An 11719-nucleotide genomic window follows, 5' to 3' on the forward strand; every position below is an offset into this window, starting at 1 on the left:
ATCAAATATCAGTTCTATTTTTCACTCCAGAAGAAATTAAAAAGTATTAATCTTATCTAATAAGAGCTTTAAGATAAAAGTACTTGATTTCAGGAAACCTTTACCCCCAACTTATGTCGAAGGATTCCATGACCTGGATGCCGTAAAAACAGTAGAATACAGAACACTTGGAAAGACTGGTCTTAAAGTTAGCAAACTGTCTCTAGGAGGTGGACCTTTTGGCTGTCACTATGGGTTTTTAAATTGAAATAAATATATGTAACTGCAAGAAAAATTGAAAATACTACATTCTAAATAAACTTTATTTTCACTAGCACCTTTGATGAAAATGAAGCTATCGAGGTGGTTAGACTGGCTATAAAGCAAGGTGTTAATTACATCGACACAGCTCCGTGGTATGGACAAGGACGTTCTGAAACTGTCCTTGGCAAGGTATGAAATAATAATCTGTTGCCTACTGAATATTCTACTCTTTGTTCTCTCAAATATTAAATATTTTTTCAAAACAGGCCCTGAAAGGAATACCTCGCCAAGCTTATTACATAGCTACAAAAGTTGGAAGATACGAATTGGATTACGAACACATGTTTGACTTCACGATAGAAAAAACCAAAGAAAGTCTTCAGAATAGTTTGAAATTATTGGGACTTGATTATGTAGACATTATTCAAGTAAGCTGGATTTTAGATTCACTTTCCTGTGTCACAAAACTGTACTCGAACCTTAACGTTAGAAACTAAACATAACGAAATAACATTTTTAGGTTCATGACATAGAATTTGCACCATCTCTAGACATTGTTATCAGCCAAACATTGCCAGAACTATCGAGACAAGTAGCGGAAGGAAACGCAAAACATATTGGTATCACTGGCTACCCTGTCACCATTCTTAAAGAATGCATTGAGCAAAGTAATATCAATATTGCAACTGTTTTGAGCTACGCAAGATTAACACTCATAGACGACACTTTACTACAATACATTCCTTTCTTTAAGGTAAATTGACACATAAGGAAAAAAAATATATTTCAGTTACAATGCACTAACATCAAAATCTATACTCTAAGAACGTAATACTAAAATATTATAAATCGAATATAAAAATAATTCTAGAAACATGATGTTGGAATTATAAACGCAGCCACTCCCTGCATGGGCCTTCTTACAAATCAAGGTCCACCCGAATGGCACCCAGCTTCGACTGATGCTAAGAAAAAATGTGCAGATGCTGCACGTTATTGCAAGGTTCGTTTCAGACAAACATTAATACTAAAAAAGGTTTTTACTCTCTGGATAATCGACGGAGAAATGATTCGCGAATGACATCTGTTTTGTATGCATCAAGAGCGACTATTAGAAGTATTATAATTTTAGGATCACGATATCGAGTTGGCCAAACTAGCAGTTTGGCACGCAATGCAATGCGAAGACGTCAGTACAAATCTGGTTGGAATACAAAACTTGTATCAGTTGAGGGTCAACACTGAAGTCCTCCGAAACGGAATTTCTGGTAAAGAAAAGCTTATTCTAAAGGAGATTCAAGAAAAGTAAGTACTATATTCATTAGCTTAAGAAATAGAGCTATTTTTAAATCTCATTGTACGTATCAAAGTAACATCTCTGAGTGACAATAACAGTGTATAGATTATTTTTTACTACTAACACCACTTTATATTTTGTGTTTCAAAGGCACGCATCGACTTTAATTATGAGCAATTTTTCAAGCATCTAAGTATTTAATTTCTATCACCACGAAACTTACGAAACGTGACAGATTCATAACTTCGTATTTCGATGTTGAATGAAGGTTTAGACTTTACAGATTTTAAATTTAATAATTTCAAATTAACAGTTTCCGAAAAGAAACGGTTTAAAATTTTAAGCAATTGATATGGAATAATTTTAATTATAAGGTTCAGAATTGAACACCTGAACTAAGTGACTCAGAAATAAATATCTGCGAAGCGTGACTTTTAAGATAAGTTTAATAATTTCAAACTTTAGCTTCCAAAATTGAAGAATATGTTATCTTTCTGGCTTAGTATAAAGTGATCCTTAATTTAAAGTCTTAAAAATGGAGCAATTTCTAACTTGAGAAAATTTTCAATTATAAAGAATTAAAGTTCAAACGTTTGAAATTGTAAATATTTAATAATTTAAAATCAATTTAAACACTTTATTTATATTTACATTTTTTCACGTTCAACTTATTCAACTGAGAACAATTTTAGAATCCAAAATTGATATAGGGCCAAAAATTTATATTGAGCACAAATTTGACATAAGTCCGAAAATCAACATTGATGGGTCCAACATTGATAAAGGGCCCAAAATATAAGCATCTGAAGCTATGAAATTCTTCCTTGTAGGCGCTTTGACTAATTTTTAATGTTCAATTTTTCAATAGCTTAAAAAGGCTTTAACGTAAAATTATTCACTTTTCGAGGCTTTTTACTGGGAATATTACAAGTTTTTGAATTGGGAAGGTTTATACTTTGAATTATTTCATCTTAACGTAATAAAACTGTAAACTGTTTAAGATCCAAGGTATCTTTTTATATGATTAAACGAAGTCTTAATTTTTAAGACTTCGAATACAAATTAAATACATGAAATACAAATATAAATATTGAATACAAATTAATTAATTTCACAATTGGAGTCCTGCTATTCACCATTTTTTATCCTAATCGTGAAAATGTGGACGATTTCAAGTTGCAAAACGTTAAAAAATATGAAAAACTTAAAATTTGAGACTTAAAAATGTTTGATAATTTTATACTTTCTAATATACAATCGAAGGTTTTAGAAGTTATGTATTTTTTCATTGGACTCATACAAATCCAAATATAGTCAACTATGGAAGTCAAACCCATTTATGGGTTCGAATTTTCGCCCTTTAAAATATAAAATATAAACTGATATTCTTTTATTTCTGGATACTACCGGCTATCAGAGACTCTCAAAGTGTCTCGTTTAACTCTGACATACATGACCATTTTTATGTGCGGGTTATTCTCAAAAGCACCTCAATATTTTCGATCCACAATGGTAAGTTTGAAAAACTGGAGAAAAGCATGAACACATTTCTATCTTTCTAGTAGGTACTAATATCATTCTAACTACAGCGTTAGATAATTTTGGCTTTAGACTTATGACAGTGAGACGAAGCAGGCCTAATCTTTTAAAAATCCAAAAGAAAAGTATTCAGAATCTGAACCTGATTTTTGAAAATCAATTATTTCAGGTACCTATTGGAGGTGGAGGAAAAACACTGGCAAGGACGAGAACTTGAACAATATTGGAATGCTATGAAAAAGTGATATAATGTAAATAGAATTCTGCTTTGTAAAAATAGATGGATTATGTAAGAATTATAAAATAATTTCTACTATATTGTGAAAAAATACTTTCCTTAGTAATTTTCCTTTTTTTTTTAAATATTGTCATTGTATAGATTTTAAATGCAGCTCGTGATATGCTGCTCGAAATGAGCTTTTAACGATGTTAAATTGGCAACGTGGAATTGGATCTTGAGCATATTAGGAAATTGATTACTATTTTTAAACCTATTAAAACTACTAATACATATAGTAGTACAAAGTTCTTCAGCCTCCCGCTTTGGCACAAAGTGAACACAAGTCTTTACTTGAAACTATAACTCTGAAAAGTTTTTCATCGATTATTCTGTATATCGTCCAATCTAAATTGAACTAAATACAAAAAAGAATAAGGTAAACAAGGAACCGGAAAGAGATTAAGTCGTCAATCGGAGGTGTTTCTTCTGTAAGGATTGTAACTATTATATTCATCTTCACTAGGCTTGATTTGATAACTCAATTCGAACATTAGTGTCGTAATGAGCGACCCAACCACAGTTTTGTGGTACATTTGTTTTAATTCGAAGCCCTTTTTAAAGCACAATTCCCTGCCACCCTCAGTATATTCAGAAGCAACGATATTGGCACAACTGTAGCCCTGCGCAACAGCGAATTGAACAGCGACATTTAAAAGACAAGAACCTATACCTTTCCTCCTGTAATTTCTGTGAACACATAGTCGTTTGATCCACGCACCTTTTTCCACACTCCGACTCTTGGCTAATGCAATTGTCCCAACGATTTTTTTCGCTTGCGAAGAAACATCAATGTTCGATTCACGAAATTGATCTTCGGTCATGATTGTGTAATGTACTTGGCTCGGATGACGGGACATCAAATACGGTTCGAAGGCTTCCGCTACCCAAAAGCAGGAAAATGCATTCGCCATGTAGAATCTATAGCAACAACGCGAATATCTATTTAGAATATGGGGAGTAGCAAAACAAGAAGTAATAAATCCATTTCTTGACAAAATTAAAATAACCATTGTTTCGGTATGTTTCAAATATCACTAATTCGATTTATTATCAAACTTAGGTTGTCATAAAAATGTGCTTTTTCCTAAGATGCATTTTAAAGAAGATTTGAAATTCCGATTACAGGTTCATTAAGTAAAAATGTAAAAGTGGTTAAACATGTTCTTTTAAAATATAGCATTTTAAAAAACAATATATACTTTTATTTAAAAAATTTTAAATATAGTAATCGTATAACATTATTTTCTAATTTCATATTTAAGGCCATGTGACGAGAGGGTCACATGACCATACCTGGTCTTCAGTTTTTCTTTCCCAATTTACGTCTAAACGAAATGAGGTATCGCTCTGAAAGTTTGGGAAATAAAAGAGGAGGTAATAAAGTCCACGTCTCTGCTTTGTTCCGGTGGAAACTTTGAGAAAAAATCTTTTTTAAGAAAATACCAGTGGAAGTTTTCTTTCCCCAACTTACATCCACACGGAATGAGATATCGTGCTAAAAACTTGGCACGATAAATAGAAAGCATGCAAGAATATGTCTCTGGTCCTAAATAATTAGAATACTGAAAAAAGTTACTATTTTGGAGAAATACCGACCATGCTGTCGTCAAACCCTGCAAGCAATTTGCAACGGTGTCAATGGGCTAATTATGAGGTTTATATTGATCAAAGTGGGGCAAAACAACAAAAATCGCTCACGAACATTATACACAAATAATTCAACAACAAATGTTTGCACTTTTGATGCAAATAAACAAATTGAAATCATTAAATAGCACGTGTCTGACATACATATCAGCTGTTTCAGAGCAGCACTAGCGCAGCGAGTAGACAATTTCGAACTTCTACGGGTCTGTGGGTAAAACAGATTGCATGATTCCCGACAGAGAAAGTGAGAAGTCAAACTTCTGCTGTAAAGACTGAATGCGTCCGTCGATAATAATTATTTTCATAAATAAACTTTTTTCTTCCACCAACTCTTTGCAAGGCCACAAACGATCCTTTAATATATATGAACATTTCCCGAAAAAATTTACGCGTTATTCAAACTTTTATTTTTCGATATGGATGAAAAAATATTGATCTTAGGACTGACTTGATCAGCTGTTATACTCATCAAATGGCCTTAAACAAGAAATTGTGAATTTATATCTTTTGAAAATGAATATTCAGCGAAATATGCCTTTACTGAATCAAAAGTGAATACATGCATTTTAATTTAGTTAACTAACCATTAAATACTATATTTATAATATAGGTAATATAGACTGGCTACATACCATATAAGAACAATATAAATAAAAATTCGTTTATCTTAAAATACTTATGTATTAGTATTAAATGAGGGTTTAACCATTCTTGAAAGGTCATAAAATCTTATAAATTTATCTGAAACCTCAAAAAATGTCTTAGAATAATTTCAAATACTTTGGAGAACTTCAAAATTTGTACAAATTCATCATAATCAATCGATAAATAGGGAAAGCCTGTTAAATTCCATACATTTGCTTGAAATAATTTGAAATGCCTCATAATTTTTCAACCTATGAAATTACTTCTGAATTCAACACTTTTAGAAATAACTTTAAATCCTCCGAAACACCTCAAAATCTTTAGAAATGACTTGAAATCTTATAAAATCAATTGGAATATTTTTAAATACTTTGGGGTCTCTAGAAATTTCTTGAACTCTTTTGAAACTTTTTCAAGTTGTGTAATATACCGTGACATATTTTGAAACCGATTAAAAACTGTTACAAAATCGTTCAAAGCAGTCTAAATCCCTTGAAATTTTATAACATTAGTTGAAATCTATAAAAATATTTTAAAATTCCTTTACAATTTTTGCATAGGTCATAAAATTAAAAAGATTCTTAGAAATACCTTAAAATAGTCTTCAATCACTTGAAATCGTTAGAAGTCCCTGAAAACTTTGTAAATACTTTGCAATTCTTTAATATTTTTTTTAATCAATTGAAACCTTTGAAAGATTTAGAATATATCCTAAAATATTTTGAAACCATTGAAAACACCTTCAAATATTCTTAAATCGATTAAAATTCATATATATTTTATGAAAGAAAGTCCAAAATCTTTTACAATTCTTTAGAAATGATTTTTAATCAATCAAAAGATTTCTACATCCATTAAAATTCCATATAATTCTTTGTAATCTTTTAAATTGATCTAAAACTCCTAAAATCCTTTAAATCTGTTGAAATGATTTGAAACGATTATATATCCCATGGAATATTTCGAAATACTTCAGAAACGTTGACATTTTTTTAAACTTTTCAAACTCCAAGGATATATTTAGAAATGTTTTGAAACGTTGTGAAATCTTAATATCTAGTGTACATTAAAAATTTAAATGATCAAACCCTCGGTATTAAAGAATTAACGGCAATTAAATTATTTTTTTAAGAAACTAAGTTTGATGCTATTATCAAAGTAGATATCTTAAAAGCTTTATTTGCAAGAACTATTAAACATTTCACCATCGTAATATTCTCAAATTAAATTAACAGTAATTAATTTCTGATGTTAGATATTGCCGATTACTAGTTGAATAATTTTCTGGAGAGATTTTCAAAGTATTTTGTTACAACACTTCTTTTTAGATAGGCGGATAGAACATCAAACAGCTTTTTGCATTTTATTTATTTTGAGAGCCTTACTGCTTATAATAGTAGCTTTCAAATTTAACTTTGATCAATAATAGATTTCAAGCTATAATATATTCTTACACATTGACAAATTAACACAAATGGACTTATCACGAAAACACAGCAGAAGAACAAAACAAATTGCCTAATTTTTGCAATTGCAATCTCATTCAGTTTTCAACAATTTAAATTCAAAATTGTTTTACTACTACATTGTTGAATCTGGGATATTAAAAAAAAAACCTTTTTAATTAATTAAACCTTTAAATTAGGTCTGTATTGTAACAAATCGATAAAAATATTTTACATTCGAAATACTTTGCCAATCCTTGAAATCTTTTTAAATACTTTGATCTCTAGAAATCTTATGCAACTTTTAGAAGTTGTGCAATATACCGTGAAATATTTTGAAACCAATTGAAAACTGTTACAAAATCGTCCAAAAAAGTCTAAGTCCCTTGAAGTCTTATAAAATTAGTTGAAATCTATAAACATCTTTTCAAATTCCTTTAAAATCTTATCATAGGTCATACAATTAAAAAGGATCTTAGAAATACCTTGAAATAATCTTCAATCACTTGAAATCCTTAGAACATTTTATAGTTACTTGTTTTCCTTTTAGAAACACTGTGAAAATCCTTTGAAATCTTTCTAAATACTTTGCTTCAAAACTTAAAAAAAAAAACGAAAAACTCACCAAATTGTGGATTTTTCCTACGTACAAACTATTTTATAACCAAGAAGAATTGTACACCAGCTCAAAGATGACATGCATACCATTTTCCAAGAAATCTATCCATAATAAACGTATTTTTACCTTGGAATCCTGCTTATTTCTTGATCAACTTCCATAGCTTTCGTTGCGTATCCTGCATACGTTCCAACGTACATGAAAAAAATAACGGCAGGAATGACAGTGAAACAAATTGTGAACGGCAAACCAAAGAATATGAACATAATAGCTGCAAAAAGAATCATCAACTGGAAAGTAAACTCCTTCAATAAATTTCCCAAAAATTCGGCGTTCATCGAAGACATCACAGCATCCTTTACCATCTCACGACAAGTTACTTCGTCGCCAGGTTTGTAACTGCGTATCACTATTATGTGACTCATCTTCATTGAAAATGCAGAGTTAATTTGACATTTTTTAAGACATTTCCCTCTCTATTACAGGAAATAATAAGATTTCACTCTATACGTTCCACACTTTGAGGTTATACGTTTAGATTTGCGGCGCAAGTCGCAATCTTGCATGTTGTTTATTTTTTAGGTTAGGTTCGTCTTTCGGGTTCGGATCTTCTTCCTTGTTTTTGGCCTTTTTGATTCAATCAACAAGCCATGACATAACAGCTCGGGTTGGGTCGGGTCAGTCTGTTTGGGGGTTTGGGGTCTGTGATGCCAATGTTGGCACCCTGTGCTACTACGCATCCGTTAATGCTGTGCACTGGTTGGTCGTACTTGGCGCGCAATTCAAAATTCTTTAAAAAAGGATTCTTGTAATTTTAATAAAGAATTATCAAACAATGCACAACAATGTATATAAATTGTGTAACTTTTGATTCCATGCTTCAAATTATAACACATATATTCTATAAATAACAGTTTATTTTCATTGAATTCCAAAGACCAGCTTATATTTAAAAAACATTTAATTTAAAAAGAAGTTTCTTGGAAGAGTGATTGAAAATAATTATTTATAACGTTTTTAATATTTTGTTTTGTTATAAATATATTATTTTCTATCAAAGTGTCCTTAATTCTTTTTATTTTTAATAATAGGCCGTAGCAGGATAAGCATCGTCAGGATGCCCCCGTTCGAATGTGATCCATATTGCAGGGGCAAGTGGCTACCCCTATAAGATGAAAAATCAAATCAAATTTGATCAAAAACGGCTTTGACGATCATGATGGTTAAAATATGTATTAGAGTATATTATATATTAAAGTGGTGTGAAATATTATATATTATATTATAGTCTATTATATATTAAGGGATTCCGAAAAAAATTAAACCTTCTTATCAACATCTATTTCACCCAAATAACGCCCGACAAAATCATTTTGACAGGTAACTGGCAGTTTGTAAACGACACTTCACGTTGCTCTGGATGAGAAAAAACACTCTCTAAATTATGCTCTTCCCCTAGATTCCTATAATGAATCCGTGTGGCTCAAATTTGTTGCAACTCAATTGAACATAGATTTTGATGTACTTCGGAGGATCCGCGATTTTCTGTATATATACAGGGTGGCCACGCTGGTGCTTACCAAAATGTATGCAACCCTGTATACACTCCCATAAGAATAGCATTAGCTATTCGTTGCCAATCTCGTATATTCGTATATCGTTGTGCTGAGGTTTGTGAGTTTATTTTTTCTCACATGTATCGAACGACTTAAGTCATTCGATATTTTGTCAAAAGTACCATATTCTCAGTTATCTCTATTGGCGCCTAATATGTAAAGTTCAAACCTAGTCTCTCATAGTACCCTTCAACTTAGCACGAAACAATTTCACTTTCTTCGTGTTTAGTGCCAATGAGTGCAATTGTCATAAATACCATAACCTAGTTTTACGTAGAGTCCTGGGACAGACCAGACATTCGAGACTAGACGGTTTAGATAAGGTCAGACCAAGGCCACACTAGCGTCAGACCTGGGTAAGGTGAGACTTCCAGACTAGACAGCCTAGGTAAATCCCGGGTTTCCAACGCAGCCCTAAAAGCACGGAACGTTCCAGGCACGTTCCTGGAACGTTCCATCCTATTAGGGAGCAATCAGCTTATTTCTGCAGTCTGGTATTCTGGATGCTAAAGTAAGAGGCACTAGACGTCCTTATGGTAACATGCAAGTAAGCTTCGGTTCGGTACTGCCCTAACGTTATATTGTGTACCTCAACTTTGGATCCAGCGACATCGAAAACCCCTAATAAGCATTTTAACTTTGAAATGATTCCACTGATTCCAATTAAAAATTAAAACCAACCCTCAGATGCGAGGTGTAGTTTCTACCGTTAAACTTCAACCTTTGCCGATATAAAAAAAATACAAATCGATTATTTGCTATAACTCCACAAATTGGCAGTGTTTTCTGAATCGGCAAGTGACACTTCCGTAGTGTTATTTCTTACAGTTGTTCATACTTGTATAAATGTATATGAATATAATGAATAGCCACCCAAGTGCGAATTGCCGGGGCTGAATACACGGCCCAGTGTTGATCCAATTTTGGCAGCCAAAGGTCGGCTAATGATATTGGGCCAATATCAGCATTTTAATCGGCCCAGTGTTGAGACAGTATTGGCAGTATTTGCCGATCCTCCACCAACGCTTGGCCCAGTATCCGCTCTTTGTTGCGCCAGGTCTCACTTTTAGTACAGGGAACCATGTTTCACGAGAATCAGCCAATGTCTGGCCCAGTGACGGCACATTACAGGGCCAAGTGTCACATTTACCACGACAAACTATGTTTTATTTAAATCGGTCCAGTGCTGAGCCAGTACTAGCAGCCTATATTGGCTATTTTTAGTTACCGATCCTCTACGGATACTTGGCCCAGCATCGGCACTTTATTGCGCCAAGTCTCTCTTTTAGGATCTAAAAAAATAAGCTTACACGAAAAATAAAATGTTTTTTTAAAATGAAAAATGGTCAAAGTTCACGATGAAATGTCTAAGTTCTGTCATTAAAATTTTTAAATGTTTCTGAAAAATTACATTTCCTGTCATTGCAAAAAGTTGTAAGGTAGTGTACAACGGAAAAAAACGAAATATTACGCAAAGAAAAATTGTAATCGATTTAAATTATTTATTTAAAAACTATTGTATTAATATTCCTGTTAACAGTTCGTGTATTTTACATCTACCTAACGTCGCATAATAATAAATAATTAGAAAAAGAGAGCTTAAAATTTCGAGGTCTCCTAACGATAGGATGCCAACGCACGCGAACGACTAGATGAACATTAGAAAGCTAACCAAGAAGTTAGCGTTAGAAAGGTTTAGCTCGCAGAATTGATCAAGATGCAGCTAGAAGTTGGCCAAAACTAAAAGCTGCTCGCTCGCTCCATCAAATCATGAAAGTGCTATCTCGGACGAGCCGGTCGGAACACTTCGGCGGTTCTATTTGTATCTCTATCTGCTTTGAAATAAAATGAAGTGATTGGGATTTTAATATTTCCTGATTTCGATTCTGGGCTGGCGATTCTCATGATTGGAATACTTCGCGCGCCTCTTTAATGCGTCTATTTTGAGGTTACGTTACTTCAAGTATAAAACATAAATTATATATATATATATAATATTATGTTATAATTATGTTATATTATAATAGTCTTATTTAAATCTTGATCCGCAATTGAAAGAAATTTAAGAAATTGGTGATTTTGGAATTCATCTCGTTTGGATAAAAACTCAATTATTTGATTGAAAAGTTAATTAATTTGCTGAAAATGTAACTATATTGTAAAAAAGTCTTCTTTTCTATCAAAAATTCAACTACTTTGTTAAAATTTTTGTTTCTTTTATTTAAAGGTTCATCTCTTTCGTTGAAAATAAATTTTTGAAACTGACAATCTATACCATTTTTGGTAAAAAAATAATGTATTTTGTTAACAATTCGTCTTTCTTTGTAGAAATTAAATTGCTTTATGGAAAATTTATACTTTTTGATTAAAAATTACATTTTTCGGTTG

At 32.1% G+C, this 11719-nt stretch overlaps 2 protein-coding genes across 4 annotated transcripts in view; one reads left to right on the forward strand and one right to left on the reverse strand.

Annotated features, from left to right (window-relative positions):
* Nucleotides 1-3395, forward strand: part of LOC117177456 (L-galactose dehydrogenase-like) — a 4678-nt gene extending 1283 nt beyond the window's left edge. Inside the window, exons 2-8 of the mRNA XM_033368160.1 lie at nt 94-234; nt 315-432; nt 510-671; nt 764-997; nt 1115-1246; nt 1376-1548; nt 3249-3395. Coding sequence (XP_033224051.1) covers nt 94-234; nt 315-432; nt 510-671; nt 764-997; nt 1115-1246; nt 1376-1548; nt 3249-3324 — 1036 coding nt within the window. The 3' untranslated portion in view covers nt 3325-3395. The remainder of the gene's footprint in view (nt 1-93; nt 235-314; nt 433-509; nt 672-763; nt 998-1114; nt 1247-1375; nt 1549-3248) is intronic.
* Nucleotides 7-8386, reverse strand: LOC117177457. Of its 3 annotated transcripts, none has more exons than XM_033368163.1 (3): nt 7842-8386; nt 4078-4277; nt 7-228 (listed from the first exon to the last, which is right to left on the reverse strand). In XM_033368163.1, exons 1-3 carry the CDS (start codon nt 8144-8146, stop codon nt 203-205), a joined length of 531 nt encoding a protein of 176 aa, XP_033224054.1. In that variant the 5' UTR covers nt 8147-8386; the 3' UTR covers nt 7-202. The 3 variants fall into 3 exon arrangements, with proteins under 3 accessions (XP_033224054.1, XP_033224052.1, XP_033224053.1); XM_033368161.1 differs by having other exon boundaries at nt 4030-4277; XM_033368162.1 differs by lacking the exon at nt 7-228 and adding an exon at nt 1394-1508.
* Between the last annotated feature and the right edge of the window lie 3333 nt (nt 8387-11719).

Source organism: Belonocnema kinseyi, chromosome 7 (genome assembly GCF_010883055.1).
Source record: "Belonocnema kinseyi isolate 2016_QV_RU_SX_M_011 chromosome 7, B_treatae_v1, whole genome shotgun sequence".
In the NCBI taxonomy this organism is placed as follows: domain Eukaryota; kingdom Metazoa; phylum Arthropoda; class Insecta; order Hymenoptera; family Cynipidae; genus Belonocnema; species Belonocnema kinseyi.